Below are 22,035 nucleotides of genomic sequence, written 5' to 3'. Positions count from 1 at the left end.
CATTCCAGAGCCCATAATCTGAGTTATAACCAGTCCCCCAGTTTTGCTTAGACCCACCAAGTTTTGAGCTTGGACCTTCCACTTGACTGTTCATGATAATCACTTACCTGAATAGTATTTAAAACATATTTACTAAAATTCAATACATCTCCTAGACCTTAGGACCTCTGGGATTAAACTTGGCTATTACATAGTCATAGTTAACATGTCAGTCCATAGCCAGAAACTGCAAGACATCCCAATCCCAGTTATCTTTTATGCTGCCTAAGGAATGTCTTCTCTTATGTGAGAGAGTCCCAGCTGACTGACTGCAGCCTGCCAACACAGCCTCCAATCAAGAGAAGTCATATGTATGACAGTTCAATACAGAAGAATCCACAAATGCAGAAACCCTTCATGATATTGGGCCCCTTACGGCTCACTAGATTTTTCATATCAAAACATCAGCAACAAAAAAAAAGTATTTAATTTCTAGTGGATAAATCAATTTTTGCCTCATAAGCCTGAAGATGCACCCAAAATGACAAGCCATTTTTAACAGGGCAAACAAAGCTTATTAAAAATAAATTCCTAGGCACTCATTTTCTTTATAATACTAGAGGAAATGGAGTAGGCCACCAGCTGAAGTTTTTGAAAAATTTTATGCTTGTAGCAGAGTATATTCCCATTGTGTCAAAGATCAACTGTAACAGTAAGCTAACAATTTATATAAATAACAGGAGTCTAGAGTATTTGGTTGGAATAAATTTATTTCATCTGTCTGTAAACAAGGTGTTTAATAGTTATGGCATTTTTTTAAATGCATATTAAATCAGATGAGTTAGACTGTATCCCAGATGTAACAAAGTGCAGGGAAAGAAATGGACAAATCAGCAACAAGATTTGTTTTTAAATCTGTACATTATCCACAAGGCCCAAACAATAGAAGCAAATACTAGAATGTCCCTAAAGTAGTGCCATTCGAAAGAAACCTTTAATAGGTCAGTTAAAATCCATCTCACAATAGCAACAGTTCATTTTAACAATAGTATGGCACAGAATACATATGAAAAAAATTCATCACAAGACAGCCAAGTCCACAATAATGCAACTTTATATAAAAACTCAAGCTGCAAATAAAAGTTGGTCCTATGAAGAACAAACTGGACACACTCCAGATGGTTATGTTGGGATACCTAATGTCCATAATGGCAGCCTTTTACAATTTTACTAAAGAGTAGAGCTGGTGTGCAAAGAAAAAGACAGGAACAAAAATCTGAGCTATTGCAATGATGGAATGTCCCTTGGGATTCAATCAGTGTGGTTACTATAAGGTCACGGGAGGAAGTGCATTTTGCTCTTGTTTTGCAGTTGCACTTGTATGTCCTGTGGACACTGTGATAAAAGGTTTGTCTCTACTCAAGTGCAACAACAATACTAAAAGCAAACTACTGCAGGTCTCAATAGCTCATCAACAAAAGTGATATTAATTGGTTAAATAAACCAGGCACTGCATAAAAGAAGATGGAAGCAAACCAAATACCTATGTGCAAAGGGAGGGGGTGGGAAAAGAGTGAAGGAAAGATGCATGCACTTTTTCCGCCCAACCATGCGCTATGAAAGGAAGACTAGATGAGCTAAGTAAATGCTCAAAGTGCTGAAAGACATTGATCAAATTAGAGATTGTACAACCGGCACCTTGCTTAATATTAACTTATTTTAGTAATCAATATCCCATTAATTGCTAAGACAAAGTGATGCCCAAGTTGGCATGCCCCCTCCCCCCAAATTTCAAGGTATCATGCAAATCATTATTGTGCTGCAATTATGTTGCCAGATAAGGTTGGTTACATACAGTGGTTAACATACAAATGATCCACTGGGCAAACAGGAATTGTGACATTAGAAAATAGGCAAAGAAAAATTAGCTACCATCTATAATCAGGTAGCTCTGTGACCATAATTGGGGTGATGATGAAGACAGTTGCTAGGAAGATGGGGAGAGGCTGCTTACACATCAGACCTCCTCAGGTATAAAGCGAGTTCATATGCTTTCTTGTTAAGTGTGCCTCCGTGGACACCTTCCTTCCCCATGACTATAACCAATGCTGGAGTACACAAGGAAACAAAACAAAAGTGAACAGAATTATTTAAGGGGGGGGGCAGAAAGAAAGACACCTTTCCCCACCAACAGAGGGATACAAAGGAGACACAGGTTCATACCCCATCACCCTGCATTGCTAATAAAATTTCCAGAATTAAGACTCAAGCTTACAGCTAGGAAAGTTTAAGAGCAATTTTCCCCTAATACTTAACAGTCTGCCTAGCAGCTAGAACCCAGAGTCTCTCAAGTATTTTGCCATTGAGTATGCCTTCTTATTCAATCCGCCTCCATGGACCCCTTCTTTTCCCATTACAAAGACCAAGACTGAAAGAGAAAGAAGAAAAGTGTTTCAAAAGAAGTGTTAATCAAGAGAGTCACATAAGTTTTAGCAGACAGAACCCCGATTAATAAGTTAACATTAAGTCAGTTTTTCATGAACAACGAAGCACTGAAGTCAGCCAGGTCTCCAAAAAGGAGAACTTTCAAACTAGTAATATGCTGAAAACATTTTGACTATTAACTGCATCTTGGAAGTCCAATCGGTGCAGCTGCAGTGCTCTATAACAGTATCTTTACACTAGCTGGGGGAAAGAGTGTGATTGTTTATCTTTCTTTTTTTTTTAAACACTGGAGTATAGTTGATTTACAAATGTTGTGTTAGCTTCATAGAAAAGTGATTGGTTACACACATATATGTGTTTATTCTTTTTCAGATTTTTTTCCCATTTAGGTTATTGAGTAGAGTTCCCTGTGTAGATCCGTGTTTACTTTATATATAGTAGTGTGTATTTGTTACTCTCAAACTCATAATTTATCCCTCTTCCCCAACTTTTCCCCTTTGGTAACCGTTAGTTTGTTTTCTAAGTGTGTGAATGTTTGTGTTTTATAAATAAATGCCTTTGTATAATTTTTTTTAAGATTCCACATATAGGTGATTTATATTTCTGTCTGACTTTTATTACTTAGTATAATCTCTAGGTCCATTCATATTGCTGCAAATGGCATTCCTTTTATGGACATCTATCTTATACAGAGAACAAAAAACTTCTAATTAGCATGACAAATACACATTAGACTGGTCCCCCCAAAATAAATTTTTTAAAACTTACTTATAAAATTCTTCCCAAATTTAACTGCTTAAGTACAAACTGTTAAGTCTTACCAGTGAGGCTAAATGTGTATTACTTCCAGAGAAAAACCAAGACTGAATTTTAAATAGCATTTTCAGTGCCATTCAGAAGAGCCCAAATGAAAAGTTCTGAAGGTCTGTGCTTACTGATATCCTCACTGTTAGCTTTGTTTTTAATTGAGTATAAAACCCTAAAATAAATTTATTATTTCCAACAACAGGTTTTTCCATGATATAGTTCAAAGGTCTATCCTCAAAATATGTGTATGTGTATATCAGATTTTATATTTATTGCCACTAGATGTCAGTAGTGCAGTGTGGCACAAAAACATTCTGGTTTTATGTCACATGGTTGATGCTTCTTTTTAGTATATTTCTCTGAGCTCAGCTATTTTTTTGAGATTTATCTCCTATTTCACAGCCATCTAATTTTCCTACAGAGAAATACTCATACGTAGCAATGCACAGCAGAACAGGAGGAACCTTTACGACAGTCCTGGGAGTTGGCAGGCCCACTGCAGCTCACAGTAGCTTCAAGTTTCTTCACATGGTAGATTTGGTCTTAACATTACATGGGCCAAATCTGCTCTATTAGGCTACACCAGCCTTCTTTATTTACAAAACATTTTCACAGGTTAACACATTTAAATGTATTTTTAAACCAATTAGATGTCACAATAAATCTCAATTTTTAAAGTTTCTTTCAAAAACGCAGTGAGACTTATTTAGTACAGTAAGAATTTCTGCAATGTTGATGATAGGAAACACAAGAAGTTCTGGATCAGTATATAAATGAAATATAATTTCCTATTTTTCAAATAAATCAGGCACATATAGTCTTTCAAAATATTTCATAAGTGCAAAACTTACTCCAAAGCCCTCATTCTAATTATTTCTCCCTTCTCCAGCAATGTTTCTGATAGAAATGGAAGCCAATAGAAATTTTTCATTTTTTATGCTGAATAGTGAATGACTAAAATGTGAGCAAGAAACAAAAGGAAGACATTCAAAAGTCAAAAACCCAGGGGGACTAAAATAACCAATTTGAATGATTTAACAATCTGAATAATTAGCAGTTGAGGAACAAAGTGATTTTATTTTTTAACTTTTTATTTTATATTAAAGTATAGTTGATTAACAATGTTAATTTCAAGTGTAAAGTGGTTCAGTTATACATACAGAAGAGACAAATTTAGATTTTCAGTTTACTAAAGTTGGAACTGGAGAGCTGATATTAATATTCTATTTTCAGCATAAAGTCAGGATCTCAGAGGTGAGGCTGTATATGCAGCTGCTGTAGAGCAAATGAATCTAAAGCAGTGCCTCCTTCAGTGCTCGGCAGTTCACAAAAACCACCTTAATAGCCATTATGGACTAACACTTTATTCAAAATGTTAAAGAAACTGCTTAATAAGTTGTAATGTGACTTGCAACTATTAACCAAAAGGGTACTGTACTCACCTCTACCAGCTCTGCCGACGGCAACGTTGTATGTTGGCTCCCCACCTTGACTCTTTGTCCGGATGTCCATTGTGCAGTCACCATCCACGTATAGGCTATCTCTGATCACTGAGCACTTCTTTGCACCAAGAGTCAAACCATTGGTAAAGAAACCTTCCCGGTCTTTTCCTACAATCATATCTATTTCTACTGGCTGCCCCCGCCCCCAACCACAAAAAAAAAAAAAAAGAGAGAGAGAGAAAACAAAACAAAAAGTTTTAGTTAATTTCTTGTCCTGGTGTAACAGGAAAAGTGTCAAGTTTGTACTACCACTACAAGACATCCACATTTCATTAATGTAAAACCAAGTTTCAGCCGTTTCTAAAAAATTACTTAATAAAAAATTACTTAATCTTACGGGATGACATTTTATATCAGTTAATTAGATTTCACAGTTAAGAGAGTGGTCTGTTAACTAAGCCCAGTCTATGCAAAGAATCTCCAGTTAGTAGATGACACTAGATAAACTACAAACTTAAGAGTTATTTATAAACTTGTTTCAAGTCAGGTGGTACCCGAAGTGCTTATGTAATGGTAAAGATTCACCCAGAAACTTTCAACAAAATCTTATCTATCTCAATCACGTAACAGTCTTGTCATATCAAACTTAAAGTTGTTTGAAAGTCTCCTGGAACAAAGTCCATGCTTGGCAGATCTGTTTACATCTACTCTGCTTCAAATAGCTTGACATACCCCCCTAGTATGAACTTCAAGCCCTGAATCTCAGCGCATCCCCAAATTCATATTTCCCTCCTCTTTTATTTTCGCTGCTACTCCCTCTCCAACTTTCCTTCCCCTCCCTCCTAAGTAATCAGTTTTCTTTCTGGGCAAATGCAAAGAGGATTCTGTCTGTAGCACTGCAACAAGCAACCATAAAAGAATAGAGAAAATGGAGGGAGAGTGGGAAAGAAACTGAGGTAGCGACCAGAACCGGAAAGGAGAAAACGTGCATTCTAACATTCCATGAATAAGAAGGAAGGCGTCGCCCCCATCAGAACTGCAGAGTCATAGCAGGCCCCAGCCATTTCCAAGCACACTCCCGCAATCTTCCCAGCCAGACAGCGGGAACTCACACACAAAGACAAGAGGACTGCAGGAAAAAAGTTGATCGCCAGACGGCAATTCTCTGTAAGCATTGTAGTCCACTGCGGCAACAGAGAGCCGGAAAGTACCTGGATCAGGAGTTCTATACAGTTAGACCTTAAACCATGTTAAGCAGTACAAGAATAATTAGTAGCACCCATAGTAAGGGGCCTGAATTTTGGCATTTGATAGGAAGGGGGCGTGAAGCTTAGGAAATTAAGAGAATGGTCCTGTATTTGATATAATGTCACCATTTTAGACCCTTGTGCAGAAAGAGGCAAAACAATAAAGCAGCACTGGAGGGCTTTTTGACAGTTATTCCCCAAACATGTGGCAACCGAGTCAAACCACCAAGTCACAAGAAAATCAGGCACCGGGAAGCATTAATCTGCATTAGTTCCCTTACGAAGATCACTAAAGAGGGAGGGACTTGGAGAACTGAACATCCCCTCGGTCTTCGCAGATTATTGAAAGCCCCAAGCACCCCCTTTTTTTAGAACTCTGTTGCGTAATTGGGGATAACGGTATATCGATGAATCTCCATAGGAAAGAAATCAATGGCAGATCGCCATCTTGGAGAATTAAAAAAAAAAAAAATCCTATGGAGCCAGAGATTCACGAATCCACCTACGTTGTCTGCGTTCATTTCTCGCAAGCCCAAGAGGCCTGGACACCGGCAAATCTACGCCAAGTGGCCGCGAGGATCCTGGGGGCCGGGCAGCCGCCGCCTCCCACAGCTCGCGGCGCGGGCGGCGCGCCGTCACCGGAGGAGCTAGGGGCGGCTCGACCACCCGAGGACCCGCGCCCCAGCCCGGCTCCTCCGGTCCCCGGGCCCCAGCCCGGCTCCTCCGGTCCCCGGGCCCCAGCCCGGCTCCTCCGGTCCCCGCTTCCACCCGGGAATGTACAAAGCAAACCTCGGGGCTTCCAGGGGACCCCGGGGCGGGGGCGAGAAAAGGGAAAAGGCCCCCCACCCACGAACCGGTGCGTGCCCCCTCCCCCAGCCTCACCCGGACAAGCTGTGGGAACGCCGGCGAGCCCGGCCGCCGCCCCCGCCACTCAGCGCAGCCCCGGCGAGGGGGCGTCCCCGGGCCTCGGCCTCTCCGCCCGCCCGGTAGCCGCATCCTCGGCGCCCGCCGCTCCTCACACCTGCCGGCGGGCCCTGCCCGAGTCCGGCCCCGCGCTGCGGCGCCCCCACGGCCGGCCCCGCATGGGTCCGGGGCCGGGAACCCGGGTCCCCGCCGGTCCTCACCGTAATGCTCTGGAAGACGCCCCCGGCCGTGGCTGCCCAGACGTATTTGGCGTCGCAGTAGCCGACAATGGCGGCCTCCTGGCAGCAGCCATCGCACATCAGGTTATCCACGTAGCTCTGCCAACCGGCCATCTTCGAGCCCTTCGCACTGCAGCGGGGACGGCAAGGAGCAGCAGGCGCAGCGGCGGCGACGGCGGCGGTCGCGGGCGGCGGCGGCGCGGGGGGAGGCGGGGCGGGGGCGGAGAGGAGGCGGCTCTGCGCAAGCACCGACCGCCCCCCTCCCCGAGGAGCTGCGGAGGGAGGACGCGGGGACGGCGGTGAGGGACAAGCCGCGGAGCGCGCCCGGCCCGGCCGCCCTCCCGCCCGCGACCGCGGGGCTGATTAACTAGCGGCGGCAGGCTGCGGAGCGGCAGTGCCGGCGACGGCGCTGGAGACTACTGCTCACCGTGGCTCCCTTAGCTCGCCGCCGTTCCGGCGAGGCGTGCGCGCGCGCGTGCGTGCGATCCTTCCGCGGCGCCCTGACTCTGAGGGTCCCGAGAAGGGAGGGGGAGACTGAGCGGGGGCGCGGCCGCGGAGGGATACTGCCCGGGGCAATCACGGCGCCACGTGCGGCCGGCGAGGTCTGAGTGAGGCGGGTTGCTGAGGGTGGCTGAGCCTCGGACCCCGGGCCTACGGAGAGGGCGTCTCTCTAGTCGCACTCAGTACCCCTGGGACGGCGGCGTCTGGGGAGCCTCGGAGTCCCCGCGTCCGGGCGGTGAAACGCCTCGGTCCTGCGGCCGGCGGCTCGGGATGAGGAATCTTGCGCCTCGGTGTCGGATTGCAGAGTTGCCCTGGTGACGGGATGCGGAGCGTTAACTCCTCTTTGTGGTCCGGGCGGGCGGGTAGCAGAGTCGGCCACTGTCATCTTAGGCATCCTCAGTGGGACCCTCTCCTCTGGACCTCTCCGCCACAAAGGCTACCAGGCGGGCGCGCTCCAGCAATCTGAAATCAGAGTGGCATTCTTGGCTTTCAGGAACATTTCTGGGCTTTGCTGGTCTTTCATTGTTGCTTCATTTGGGTACCAAAGGCCTCTCATTGTGTGGGTTCCTTGATAGGAAGATCCTCTCTTCCCCTGTCTTAAACCGGCTAAATTGCTCGTAAATTCCGAAGGAAACAAATAGCGAGCAATGTAAAACTATTGGTTGGTAACTGGGAATATTACTGGTGGGTCGAAGAAATCTGAATATATAAAGAATTTAAAAATCTAAGAACGGGTTCGTTGTATGAACATGTTAGTATTTCTGCTCTCAAAAGCTAAACTAATTTCGGGACCCAGATCGGAGAATGGCTTGTATTTAGGTGGTAAAACATGGGTAGAGTCCCTGTGAATATTGCGTGGTCTTTAGTAACCGCTGGGCGTTTTGACTTGCAAAGGATTAGGAGACGTCCCACAATTTCGATTTTAAATGAACTAAACGATCTGTCAGTGAAGGGAAGAGAGCGTCTCAAAGCGTTTCTGAAAAAGTTGATTTTCAATTTTAAAGTTATCATGTAAGGTCACAATTAGTGACCAGGAGGATTCCACAGATGTTGCTCAGGAAAGAAGATAAAAACGTTGCTACGTAATCTAATTGCTTCTGACGTTTTGTATTTTTTCTGATGTTTGCTTTGAAATGTACAACTCTTACCGGCAAGGAGGGGAAATCACAGTAAGGAACTCCCAAGTCAGGCTCCTATCAGATTGAGATAAATGTATTCTCTCAGGTTCTGATGATACATAGAACCTATGTGCTATAAAAAACTTGTTTTATTTTTGCAAATGTGCCGCCCACCTGATTTAGTTACACTTACTCATTCTTGTTTACTACTTTTTTTGTGTGTATGGTGGTCGTTGATGGTTTTAACCCTTCATTTTTACCAGTTTATCAGCCTCAAATTTAATGATACACTGTGCTGGTAGCACAGTGCCAATGTAAGAATTCATTAAGCTGTACACTTATTTGTGCTCTTTATACAGGTTGTAATTCAGTAAACTTAAACAGTAAACAAAGGTAACAAAAAAATAAAATGATAGTTTGAAGTTGGAATTGACTTATTAATCTACAATGAAGTTTTATTTGAAGTTTTTAAGATTTAATTTTTATACTATTTTCTTCATATAGCAAAGCAATGCAAGTAATTCTTGTTCTTTTATTGTCTAAACAGCAAAAGAGTTAAGTCAACTGAATATTCTGCATATTCAAATCTCAAAAGATTCCAAAACACATTGGGTAAAACAAAAGAATTTAAAATTCTTATTATTTTTTAATATTTTTCAAAATACAAACCTAAAATTACTGTTTTATTTTTCAAACGGTGTCATTTCTATCCCAGTATTGCACACAGAATTCCTCTTCCAGGGGATCTTCCTGACCCCTGGAGAATAAAAATAAAAAATAAAGTAGAAAACTATGAAAAATAAACTTGTGTAATACAGGTTTTACAGTTTAGATTTTGAGATGATGCATTCGAAGAGTCTGTTTACTGTCTCTTTTTGGTATTATAATAAAAGACTCCTAATGCCCTTTTTCTTTAGAACAAGCCTCAGAGCATGGGTGCCTTATTTTCTGTTTGTATACAGTGATCTGTTCCTATCTCATTTAACTGTTGCTTACCACAAGGTGTTTCAAAAGGCATAAGTAGATGTCGAACACTGTTTTAAGAATTGCAATATAAGTCCAAGAGAGTATCAATATGAGAAAAAGTATCAGTTTGTATCTTTCTCTGCTTTTATTTTGGGTAATTGATTAATAGTGATGTCTGGGCAGAACCAAAGAAAAATAAAACCGGTGTTGTTGAAACAGATATCCAGAAGTAGCTAATAACAATCAGTTGTAGCATATTTAAATGCAGAATGCATTATTATGCATTGTTTCCAAAATATTTTATTCTTATTTAGAATAAGAAGTAATAATAACTGTGGTAAGTCATATTTAATGTACAGTCCAGGAGTGCCTCAGCTATTTATGTCCACATGTAAAAAATCATTTGACATTTTACCGAAACACAAAGAAACAAGTTGAAATTAAGATGTATCCAACCTGATAACTGTGGTGTTGGCAAAGACTCTTGGACAGCAAGGAGATCCAACCAGTCCATCCTAAAGGAAATCTGTCCTGAATATTCATTGGAAGGACTGATCCTGAACCTGTAACTCCAGTACTTTGGCCAGCTGATGTGAAGAGCTGACTCATTTGAAAAGACCATGACGCTGGGAAACATTAAAGGCGCTGGGAAACATTAAAGGCGGGAGGAGAAAGGGACGACAGAGGATGAGATGGTTGGATGGCATCACCAACTCAATGGACATGAGTTTGGGTCAACTCTGGGAGCTGGTGATGGACAGGGAGGCCTGGTGTGCTGCAGTCCATAGGGTTGCAAAGAGTTGGACACGACTGAGTGACTGAACCTGATAAACATTGGGGTAAGAGCTATAGAACTAACCCCAATACAGTAAAACTCTAATAATAAAAACTAGACCCACCTCAAGTCCTCAATTAAGATTTTGACTTCCACGCTTGGTTTTCTTCAAAGGTGTTTTAATTATGAAATTGTCACAACAATCAAGAAAGTTCAGAAAATGGAACAAAAGCACCATTAATGCCACAAGCAATACAGATGTTATCTTTTAAATCTATTCACTTGTTTTATGATTTTTACAGTTAAGAACAAGGAGTACCTACAATTCTGGATTTGTCCATTTTACCCTGAAGCTATGAATTTTTTTTTTACTAGCTCTAGGTTTTTTAATACAAGTTAACATTATATTGCCATTCTGATAAACTGAATTTTCAAGTAATATCCCTCTTTAGGGCTTCCCAGGTAGTGCTAATGGTAAAGTATCTACCTGCCAGTTCAGGAGACATAAGAGATGTGGGTTTGATTCCTGGTTTGGGAAGATCCCCTGGAGGAGGAAGTGGCAACCCACTCCAGTATTCTTGCCTGGAAAATTCCATGGACAGAGAAGCCTGGGTGGGCTATACAGTTCAAGGGGTTTCAAAAGAGTCAGACACAACTGAGCACAATGGCCTTCTTTATTACCAGTATTGTTTTTTGTCATAAAATCTTTTTTAATTGAAGCATAATTGATTTACAATGTTGTGTTAGTTTCTGGTATACAGCAAAATGATTCAGTTATATATTGTTATTTAGTCCCTGAGTCATGTCCTGGGTAAAGTCTATTTTGTCAGATTTGAAACTATGTTACGCTGTCCTTTTTGTTTTTGAATTTAATTTTGGCTGTCCTGGGACATCGCTGCTGTGCGTGGGCTTTCTGTAGTTGGGGAGGGGGTGTTACTCTCTAGTTGTGGTGTGCAGGCTTCTCGTTGCGGTGACGTCTTTTGTTGCACAGTACAGGCAAACTCAGGTGCACAGGCTCTAAGGTGCAAGCTCAGTAGTTGTAGCACACAGACTTAATTGCTTTGTGGCATGAGTGATCGTTCCAGATCAGGGATCCAACCCATGTCCAGTGCATTGGCAGTCAGATTCCTAACCACTGGGCCACCAGGGAAGTCCCCTGCTCTCCATTTATTGATATTTATCTACTATATCCTTCTTATCTCCCTCCTCTCTCCTGCCTCCCTTTTGCCTCCCTCTTCTCCTTTCTCTTCCTCCTGGTCCTCCCTCCTCCTTCCTCTCCCTCTCTTACTCTCAATTCCTCTGTCCTTAAATTTTAATGTCTCCTTTTATATTCACTTAGCTACATTTTATCTTTTTGTCTAATATGCATACTATTAAAATTTTTTTATTCATGTGGAACTCATATGTTCGTTTTCTATTCTTTTAGTGTTACACTGAAATTTTACCATGCTTATTTAATAGAATAAAACTTTAAATTAAATAATATACTCCAACCAAATAATCCAAGGACCTTAAAACACTTTAAGTCTGGTCACCCCTCTTCATAATGCTATATTTTATACAGATGCTTCAGTTCAATTCACTCAGTTATGTCTGACTCTTTGTGACCCCATGGGCTGCAGCATGCCAGGCTTCCCTGTCCATCAACAACTCCTGGAGCTTGCTCAAACTCATGTCCATCGAGTCAGTGATGCCATCCAGCCATCTCATTCTCTGTCATCCCCTTCTCCTCCTGCCTTCAATCTTTCCCAGCATCAGGGTCTTTTCTAATGAGTCAGTTTTTCCCATCAGGTGGCCAAAGTATTGGAGCTTCAGCTTCAGCATCAGTCCTTCAAATGAATATTCAGGACTGATCTCCTCTAGGATTGCCTGGTTGGATCTCTTTGCTGTCCAAGGGACTCTCAAGAGTCTTCTCCAACACCACAGTTCAAAATCTACAGTTCTTTGGTGTTCAGCTTTTTTTATGGTCCATCTCTCACATCCATATATGACTTCTGGAAAAATCATAGTTTAACTAGATGGACCTTTGTTGGCAAAGTAATATCTCTGCTTTTTAATATGCTATCCTGGTTGGTCAAAGCTTTTCTTCCAAGGAGCAAGGATCTTTTAATTTCATGGCTGCAGTCACCATCTGCAGTGATTTTGGAGCCCAAGAAAATAAATTCTCCCACTGTTTCCATTGTTTCCCCATCTATTTGCCATGAAGTGATGGGACTGAATGCCATGATATTCATTTTTTGAATGTTGAGTTTTAAGCCAGCTTTTTCACTCTCCTCTTTCACTTTCATCGAGAGGCTCTTCAGTTCCTCTTTGATTTCTGCCATAAGGGTGGTGTCATCTGAATATCCACGGTTATTGATATTTCTTCCAGCAATCTTGATTCCAGCTTGTGCTTCCACCAGACCAGCGTTTCTCATGATGTTCTCTGCATATAAGTTAAATAGGGTGACAGTGTACAGCCTTGATGTATTCGTTTCCCAGTTTGGAACCAGTCTGCTGTTCCATGTCTGCTTCTGTTGCTTCTTTATCTCCATACAGATTTCTCAGGAGGCAGGTCAGGTGGTCTGGTATTCCCATCTCTTGAAGAATTTTCCACAGTTTGTTGTGATCCCACAGTCAAAGGCTTTGGCATAGTCAATAAAGCAGAAGTAGATATTTTTCTGGAACTTTCTTGCTTTTTCAATGATCCAGTGGATGTTGGCAATGTGATTTCTGGTTCCTCTGCCTTTTCTAAATCCAGCTTAAACATCTGGAAGTTCATGGTTCATGTACTGTTGAAGCCTCACTTGGAGAATTTTGAGCATTTGCTAGCGTGTGAGATGAGTGCAGTTGTGCAGTAGTTTGAACATTTTTTGGCATTGCCTTTCTTTGGGATTAGGAGAAGGCAATGGCACCCCACTCCAGTACTCTTGCCTGGAAAATCCCATGGACGGAGGAGCCTGGTAGGCTGCAGTCCATGGGGTCGCTAAGAGTCGGACACGACTGAGCGACTTCACTTTTACTTCTTTGGGATTGGAATGAAAACTGACCTTTTCCAGTCCTGTGGCCACTGCTGAGTTTTCCAAATTTGCTTGCATAATGAGTGCAGTACTTTAACAGCATCATCTTTTAGAATTTAGAAACAGCTCAGCTGAAATTCCTTCATCTCCACTAGTTTTGTTCATAGTGATGCTTCCTAAGGCCCCCTTGACTTAGAAATCAAAGAAGAGAAGGGTTGAAAGGTACTCAAACATCATGTGATATGACATATATAGAATCCCCAAAATGATAGGAAAGGACTTATTTATGAAACAGAAATACACACAGACATAGAAAACAAATTTATGGTTACCAAAAGGGGGAAAGGGATAAACTGGGAATTTGGGATTAACAGATACACACCACTGTATATAAAACAGACAAAATCCTACTGTATGGCACAGGAAACTATATTCAATATTTCATAATAATCTGTAAATTGAAAATCTTGAGAAGTATATATGTACATATATATATCAGCATCACTGCTGTATATCTAAAACTATCACAACATTATAAGTCAACTATACTTCATTTTTTAATGTAAAAAGAAACACCTTGTGCTGTAATGATTCTCAACTTCATAAATAACATCCCCAAATCCATAGGTGAATGCCTTAAAACCTTTAAGTATAGGGAGAAGAATTGGCCTTAGACAAAAGACTAGAAACCTTCATTGTAATAGCAGTGTATGATTATCATTTTTTCACTTTTTTACTGCAGTATAAGATACATACAGAAAAGAGAACCAATCATAAATGCATACCATGATGATTTTCACCAAGTGAACTCAACTGGTTAACCCACACCTAGATCAAGAAACAATATCAGAAGCCCAAGAATTCTCTTCTTGTTCGTATTAGGTACTACTCTTAGGATTTTAACTACTTTTATGACTTTTCAGAACTCAGGATAATTTTGCCTATTTCTGAGCTTTAGATAAAAGTATACTTACACAGTAGGTCCTTTTTGGTGACTCCTTCTGGCTTCTTTCCCTCGAATGCTTGTGAGAGTCATCCATATTTTTGCATGGAATTGTAGTTTGCTCATTCTCATTGCTGTATGCCATTATGTGACTATATCATCATTTATTTATTTATTTCTTACACTGTCCATGTGCATTTGGTTAGTTCCTAGGTTTTTGCTATTATCAATATTAACTTTTCTGTGCATGTGTTTTGGTGAGCACATGCCTAGGAACAGGACTGCTCATAGGTTTAAGGTCACTAGAAACTATAACCTTCTGAAGAGGTTTTATCCTGGTGCTAGCAATGTATGAAAGTTTCAGTTACTCTACATCTTCACCAATATTTGGTATTATATCTTTTTAATTTTAAACTTTTTACTGGGTATGGAATGGCAATTTATTATGGCTTTAATCTGCATATTCCTAATGGCAAATGGTGAGCATCTGTTTCAAATGTTAGTCATTTGGACATTTTTTGTGAAGTGCTTGCAGTAGTACTGACAATGTAGTCATTCAAGTAGATGTATCTTAAGTTATCCTTTCTTTTCGAAAAATCAAATAAGTTGAGAAAGCAAGATAATTTAGTTGTGATTTGTCTGATGGTGAGCTTTCAAAGGCATGGGAATGATAAACACATTTGTAGAAAGGTGTCTAACAGCAAAATTTAAAATCCAAAGTATGACAATTCAGTTAATCTCATGGGCTAGATATTACCAGTTTCTCCTGTTCTTTCTTGCTAACAGAATCATAAATTTACTTGGGATGGGAGTGGGAGGTAACAATTTAATTTAAAATAATTCCAAAAGTTTGGTGAGCATCCAGTCCTCCACTGGCCAAAAATTGTCTAATGGAAAACTACTTTCTCCCTGATAACTTAAAAAAAAAGAAAAAGGCCAGTATAAGCTTTCTGCCTTTAACCTGCCTTCCCACTGGTCCAGATGGTGATGATGCAGTGCTGAGGTAAGGCAGCCATTTGTGACTATGCTGAGGATGGTGGAGCAGCTGGGGAGAAGGGACCTGCTTTCTCAAGTGCTTCGCCAGCCTTGCACCGCTGACCCCAGGTTCTTGTTACATTGGACAAATGAATTCCTTACTTGGTTAAGCTGCTATATAATCAGCCTCTGTTAAGTGCAGTTAAACTCTTTGCTCACCAGAACATCCGTCTTCCTAGCCCACCTCAGGTCCTTAAGGTTTATCCAATGTCATTTTTCCATTATGAGCTAAGCGTTTGAGGAAATGCTTTAGTTGCTGCATCCCTGTAGTAATAGTGACTGGACCGGCCATATCATGGGGAATTGCACTGGACCGGCCATATCATGGGGAATTGCACTGAACTGGCCATATCATGGGGAATTGCTCTGCCAGTTTTGTTGCAGTCCTACATTAAATTGTGCCCTGGAGGCTTCAGGGATTCATGTCCTTTCCTAAATGTCACACAAGCTCCTCACACAAGTTCTGTCACACGGAACTCCCTAAGAGTTTTGATTCATTTTCTCTGATTTTTTTTTGTTGTTCAGTTGCTCAGTTGTGTCTGACTCTTTGCAGCCCCATGGACTGCTGCACGCCGGGCTTCCCTGCCCTTCACCATCTCCCAGAGCTTGTTCAAACTCATGTCCATTGAGTTGGTGATGCCATCCAACCACCTCATCCTCTATCGTCCCCTTCTCCTCCTGCCTTCTATATTTCCCAGCATCAGGGTCTTTTCCAATGAGTTGGTTCTTTGCATCAGGTGGCCAAAGTATTGGAGCTCTCTGATCTACCACATGCAAAAAGAAGATTCTTGAATCATAGCTGAAGCATCTCATTCCAAGGAAGTTGTGCTTGAGTTTGAGGGGTGGGTTGTAGAATTCCAGGGGAAGAGGGCAAGGCCTATAGAAGCACTGGCCATCTTGTTATCTGATATGTGAGAGAGATGCAGGCACTCCAGCACAATCCTCCCCAAAGAGATAACACATCTAATTTTTCTTGATCTCAGTCCCAGAAGGCAAGCAATGAAATTTAATTTAATTAAGTAGATAGCCTTCCCCAAATAGTATTAAAAGGAGGCTTTAAATTTTTGTGGTTGGTCTTCTCTAGTAAAGCTCTGATTTCACTTCTAGGGAAAATGTTTCTTGGTCTACAAACATACTGATGAACAGAGAACTAAAAATGTAAATTAAACAATTATGCATTACATTTAAGAGTAGCTCTTAAAGTGAATATTAAAATATGGAGGAAGAGATAAATTAGGAGTTTTAGATTAACAGATACACACTACTAAAAATAAGCAACAAGGACCTGCTGTGTAGCATAGGGAACTATGTTCAATATCTTGCAACAGCCTATAATGGAAAAGAATCTGAAAAAGAATATATATATATATATATATATATATATATATATATATATATACACACACACACATACATACATACACACACATATGTGTATAACTGAATCACTTTACTGTACACCTGAAACTAATACTTTATAAACCAACTATACATCAAAAAATTAAAAATATATACGTGTTTTTAAAATATCATTTGGTATTTAAAGAACATTGGCATCCCTGGTGGCTCAATCAGTAAAGAATCCACCTGCTAATGAAGGAAATGTGGGTTCAGTCCCTGGGTCCGGAAGATCCCCCAGAGAAGGAAATGGCAACCCACTCCAGTACTCTTGCCTGGGAAATCCGATGGAGAGAGAAGCCTGGCAGGCTGTAGTTCATGGGACTGCAAGTTGGATGCAACTTCCTAACTAAACTACCCCCACCACATTATCACCACCACCACCTGCAGTACCCTCACCTTTATGGAGAAACAAATAGTAGGCAGCTAATCATGGACATAACAACACTCTCAAAGACCGTGTTAATGCCCTACATTGCCTTGCCATTTCAGGCTTGTCCAGACTCATGTTAAGTGACACCTGTGAGAAATATTGGCAAAGATTTGAATGTGCACTTTACAAAAATGGTTCGCAAGGTCAATAACCACAGGAAAAGGTGCTCAACTTCTTTAATCACCAGGAAAAGGCAAACTAAAACTACAGCCTACCATCTTATACCCATTAGGATGGCTACAATTTAAAAAACAAATGTTGGCAAGATTGTCAGGAAATTGTAACCTTTGTGCACTGGTTGGTGGAAATGTAAAATAGTGTAGTCACTATGGAAAATAGTATGGCAGTTCCTCAAAAATTAAATAGATTTATCACATGATCCAGGAATTTTACTTATGGGTATGTACTCAAAAGAACTGAAAGGAACATAAACAGATATTTGTGCACCCATGTTCATAGTAGCAGTATTCACAATAACAAAAAGGTGGAAGTAACACCTGTTCATCAATGATTGAATGGATAAACAATATGTGATATATACATACAATGTACGTAAGGAATTTCCTTCCTAAGGAAGGAAATCCTACAGTATCAATGAACTTTGAGGATATTATCCTAAGTAAAATAAGTCAGTTATAAAAGGACAAATAATACATCCTTCTACTTACATGAGGTACCTAGAGCTGTCAAATTCAGAGACAGAAAGCAGGACAGTAGTTAACTGGAGTTGGTGGGAGGGAAATGGAAAGCTATTATTTAATCAGTACAGAGTTTCAGTTCTGCAAGAGGAAGAGTTCTGTGGAAGAATGGTGGTGATGGTAGTAGCACAGCACTCTAAATGTACCCAATACCTCTGAGCTGTACAATTAAAAATGGTTAATGGAACTCCCTGGTGGTCCAGTGGTTAAGACTCCATACTTGCTATATATATGGAATCTAGAAAAATGGTACTGATGAGCCTATTTCAGGGCAGGAAGAAAGATGCAGACAGAGGATGAACGTGTGGACACAGCAGGGGTCGAAGAGTGGGATGAACTGAGAGAGTAGCACTGAGATTTATACACTACCCTGTGTAAAGTACACAGCTAGTGGGAAGCTGCTGTATAACACAGGGAGCCCCCCTCAGTGCTCTGTAATGGCCAGAGGGATGGGATGGGGGTGGGGTTGGAGAAAGATTCAAGAGGGAGGGGATATATGTATCAGTTCAGTTCAGTCGCTCAGTCCTGTCCGACTCTTCGCAACCCCATGAATCGCAGCACGCCGGGCCTCCCTGTCCAGCACCAACTCCCGGAGTTCACTCAGACTCGCATCCATCGAGTCAGTGATGCCATCCAGCCATCTCATCCTCGGTCGTCGCCTTCTCCTCCTGCCCCCAATCCCTCCCAGCATCAGGGTCTTTTCCAATCAGTCAACTCTTTGTATGAGGTGGCCAAAGTATTGGAGTTTCAGCTTCCACATCAGTCCTTCCAATGAACACCCAGGACTGATCTCCTTCAGAATGGACTGGTTGAATCTCTTTGCAGTCCAAGGGACTCTCAAGAGTCCTCTCCAACACCACAGTTCAGAAGCATCAATTCTTCGGTGCTCAGCTTTCTTCACAGTCCAACTCTCACATCCATACATGACTACTGGAAAAACCATAGCCTTAAACAATAGCAAAATAAAAAGCAGGCTTGGTGATGAATTACAAGGGGATAAATTTCCCAAATATCCTGTTAAGGTTTGCTTAGCAGAGAGATTCAACTTTCAGGGAATGAAATCCCAGTGGTTTCATGAATAGTCATAAAAACATCAATAAGGACACACTTGATGTTTATAAACCTAATCGACCACATCAGCCTGTTACAACATAGAGCAATGCATTGTGTAATCTTGGCCAAAAGAGTTCTAAAACATATTTTTGGAGACAAACACCAACTTCTGGTGACAAACTTAAATCTAGAAAAAGAAGTGGACTTAAAAAATCTAAGTAACCTAACAAATAAGTTTTAGAATAAGAAACACATGCTCAGTACTGTAACAATTCAGTTGGATTTGAATCACCTAGGGAGAAAAAACAATATTTTTGTGCCCCAACCAAGGAATCATAAAGCATTCAGAAACTGAGTTTTGGGGTCTGTTGAGAACTGTAACTAGAAGGTACCAAACTTGTATTACTAGAACATTAGGAAGATGTCAAAACCAATTCATTCATAATCCGAGGGAGATACGAAACAAACTTAATGAAGAAATAAATTCAGCATATGGTGTTTGATATTTAGAATAGTCTGAAGTTAAATATTGTAGTAAGTTTTGCTGTCATATGTGTTTTGCCTGCTAGTGAAGGTGTTGAAGTTTTCAAAAGAATTGATCATATTGGATTTGCAATTTCAGTTTAAAGTAAGGTAATTTAATAAAATTTTAGATCATGGGTTAAATGTTCAATCTGTGGAGAGTTCAGATCATTGTGGGTGTTTCTCTGTGTGCCAAAAACCTCTGAGATACTAACGAGTAAGCCATGTGGCCAACACAACTACCCTCTAGGGAGACAAGAGCCGTGACTCACAAGGTGCCGGGCACACTGGAAGATTTCTGCCTTCATCTTCTCTGGCGGCCATAACAAGAACCACAGTCTAGGGGGTTTAAACAACAGAAATTTGCTTTCTCACAATTCTGGAGGTGAGAAGTCTGAGATCAAGGTATCAGCAGGATTGATTTCTTCTGAGGAACCTCTCTCCTTGACGGAAGATGGCCCTCTTCTCCCTCAGTCTCCATTTTCTCTCTATGCCTACCTGCTTCCTAATCTTCTGGTAAATCCACCATCTTGGGTGAGGGCTCACCCGTATGCACTCATTCCACCTTAGTTACCTCACAAAGGCCATCTTTCCAAATACAGTTGCGTGCTGAGGAACTTCAACATAAGAATTTCGGAAAGACACAATTCAGCCCGTAACAATGTCTAAAACTCTGTAGTCTGGGATTCACTCACTGCTGGCAGAAAGACCCAGTCTTGGAAAGTTGCTGAGGTGGCAACCTTGGGGGAGGGAGAGAAGGAACTGAAGGATCAGAGGAGCTAGAATCAGGCAGGATGGGGTGTTTGGAGGAAGAGAGAGAAATTTGAGTCCTAACAGTTGTGACACGGAGACCCGTCACTGCACATAGGTCACTAGGGTGCTTTGAAACATCTTGGTACCCAGGTTATGCCTCAGAACCATTAAATCAGAATGTCTGGGGGTGAGACTTGAGTACCAATTACTTGTAAATCTTCGCAGGTGATTCCCATTGTGTAGTTCAGGATGCGAGCCTAAAGAGTTGATCAAATGTTCTTGACAGCTCCAGCATTCACACAAGGTTAGTTAGAGGGTGTAACTTTCAGACTGCATGGCCCCTGCCCGACTGGAAGTCAACAGGTAGATCCTCCAACTTCACTCTGGGAGGGGAACGCTATGAAAGACCACTGGTAGTAATGGCCCCTCCTGACAAACACTAAGGCTAACACTTGGGTCTCCCAGACACTTTGTCCCTGATATTGAGCCCCCAGTGTGTTTCCATAACTGTATCCAGCCTTCCCACCCCTCTTCACCCTCTATTTCCAAGAAAAAAAAGGAAGGAAGTGAGAAAGCTATTTTTGGATATTTGCAGATATACATATTCTAAGATATGCTGGGAATGTTTGAGCCATGTGAATGGGTTGAATACCACTCCTCAATCTTCCAGGAATCCCTCATCATGGAAATACTGTGCTAGAACAACACAATATCACCGCAGACCCTTCTGACCTGTGCAAATATTAGCCTTCAGCTGAAATGACCAAAACCAGATGTTTCATATCTAGAATGTTTTCTCACAGAGATTTTCATTAGAAATATTTTAGCTCTCCAGATACGTCCAAATAAAATATTTGGTTTTGAAACATTCTATTAAAAGTCAGTGAGTTATGACTGTATTACAACAGAAGTGTGAATGAGGGCCCTGTGTTCAGGGCCCTTTCTTGTCTTCAGTCTGAGCAAGGGTGAACTGTGAAAAGCGGGAAAATTCTGAACTCTAGTGATTTAGAGATGATTTTTTCAAAAACATGCAAAACTGAGGTAATGAAATTGAGAAATGCCTGTGATATTTACTATAAAACCTGCTTGGTGACTCTTTTCACATAATAGATTTGCATTATAAAACCAGAAATGGCTTTCGATTATAAAAATTTGTCCCCAGGACATAATAAAATCATGCATGTAGCCAAATTGTAAAGTCACATCATCAGAGAAAATGTATCATTCTAAAGAGACATAATATCACCCAGATCTTAGTATTAATAATATGGTATATTTAAAATAAACTCCATAGGAAAACTAGAAAGTGAAAATACTCTACCACCATGCTTCAGAATCAGCTGGAGATCTTATAAATTCTGATTCTGGTAAAGTTCAAGATTCCTCATTTCTAGTAAGTTCTCAGGGGATGTTGCTGCTTCCAGTCAGTAGATCAAAGTCTCTTAAATCTTAATTTCTGCCTCCATTAATTATGCCCACTCCAAAGATAATTTCTAAATCCTTAACTCTTCACTAACATTTTCATCAACTTGAACAGTCTTAACGGTTACAATTTTATATCTGTTAGCATTATCTATCCCCTCTTCCTAAGTTTTATTTTTTAACTTCTTGAGGAGGTCTCTTTGTAAACATATTTTCTAATATCACTCTTTTTAAACTTGATTATATAGTCTATAAACTATGCATAAAGCCATCAACTCATTATTAATTAGTAAACCAAGACTTCTCCCAGTGACTGATAAGATGTGTACTAGTGAGACAATTGCTAATGTTTAATAA

General features: G+C 41.0%; 1 protein-coding gene and 1 long non-coding RNA gene across 3 annotated transcripts in view; both read right to left on the bottom strand.

The window, feature by feature from the left end:
- Nucleotides 1-731: 731 nt before the first annotated feature.
- PFN2 (profilin 2) lies at nucleotides 732-7,479 on the bottom strand. Of its 2 annotated transcripts, none has more exons than XM_052646022.1 (3): nucleotides 7,045-7,479; nucleotides 4,674-4,866; nucleotides 732-2,087 (listed from the first exon to the last, which is right to left on the bottom strand). In XM_052646022.1, the coding sequence occupies exons 1-3, from the start codon at nucleotides 7,174-7,176 to the stop codon at nucleotides 1,990-1,992; spliced, it is 423 nt and encodes a 140-aa protein (XP_052501982.1). In that variant the 5' UTR covers nucleotides 7,177-7,479; the 3' UTR covers nucleotides 732-1,989. The 2 variants fall into 2 exon arrangements, with proteins under 2 accessions (XP_052501982.1, XP_052501913.1); XM_052645953.1 differs by having other exon boundaries at nucleotides 732-2,407; nucleotides 7,045-7,249.
- A 560-nt stretch (nucleotides 7,480-8,039) lies between these two features.
- LOC128053750 (uncharacterized) overlaps nucleotides 8,040-22,035 on the bottom strand; it is a 417,990-nt gene continuing 403,994 nt past the window's right edge. Inside the window, exon 3 of the long non-coding RNA XR_008199966.1 lies at nucleotides 8,040-8,049. This is a non-coding gene — a long non-coding RNA (uncharacterized LOC128053750). The remainder of the gene's footprint in view (nucleotides 8,050-22,035) is intronic.

The sequence above is a fragment of the Budorcas taxicolor genome, chromosome 1, assembly GCF_023091745.1.
Source record: "Budorcas taxicolor isolate Tak-1 chromosome 1, Takin1.1, whole genome shotgun sequence".
Taxonomy (NCBI): Eukaryota; Metazoa; Chordata; class Mammalia; order Artiodactyla; family Bovidae; genus Budorcas; species Budorcas taxicolor.
The sequence above is the reverse complement of the archived record's forward strand: the minus strand, read 5'-3'. Positions and strand labels throughout refer to the sequence as shown.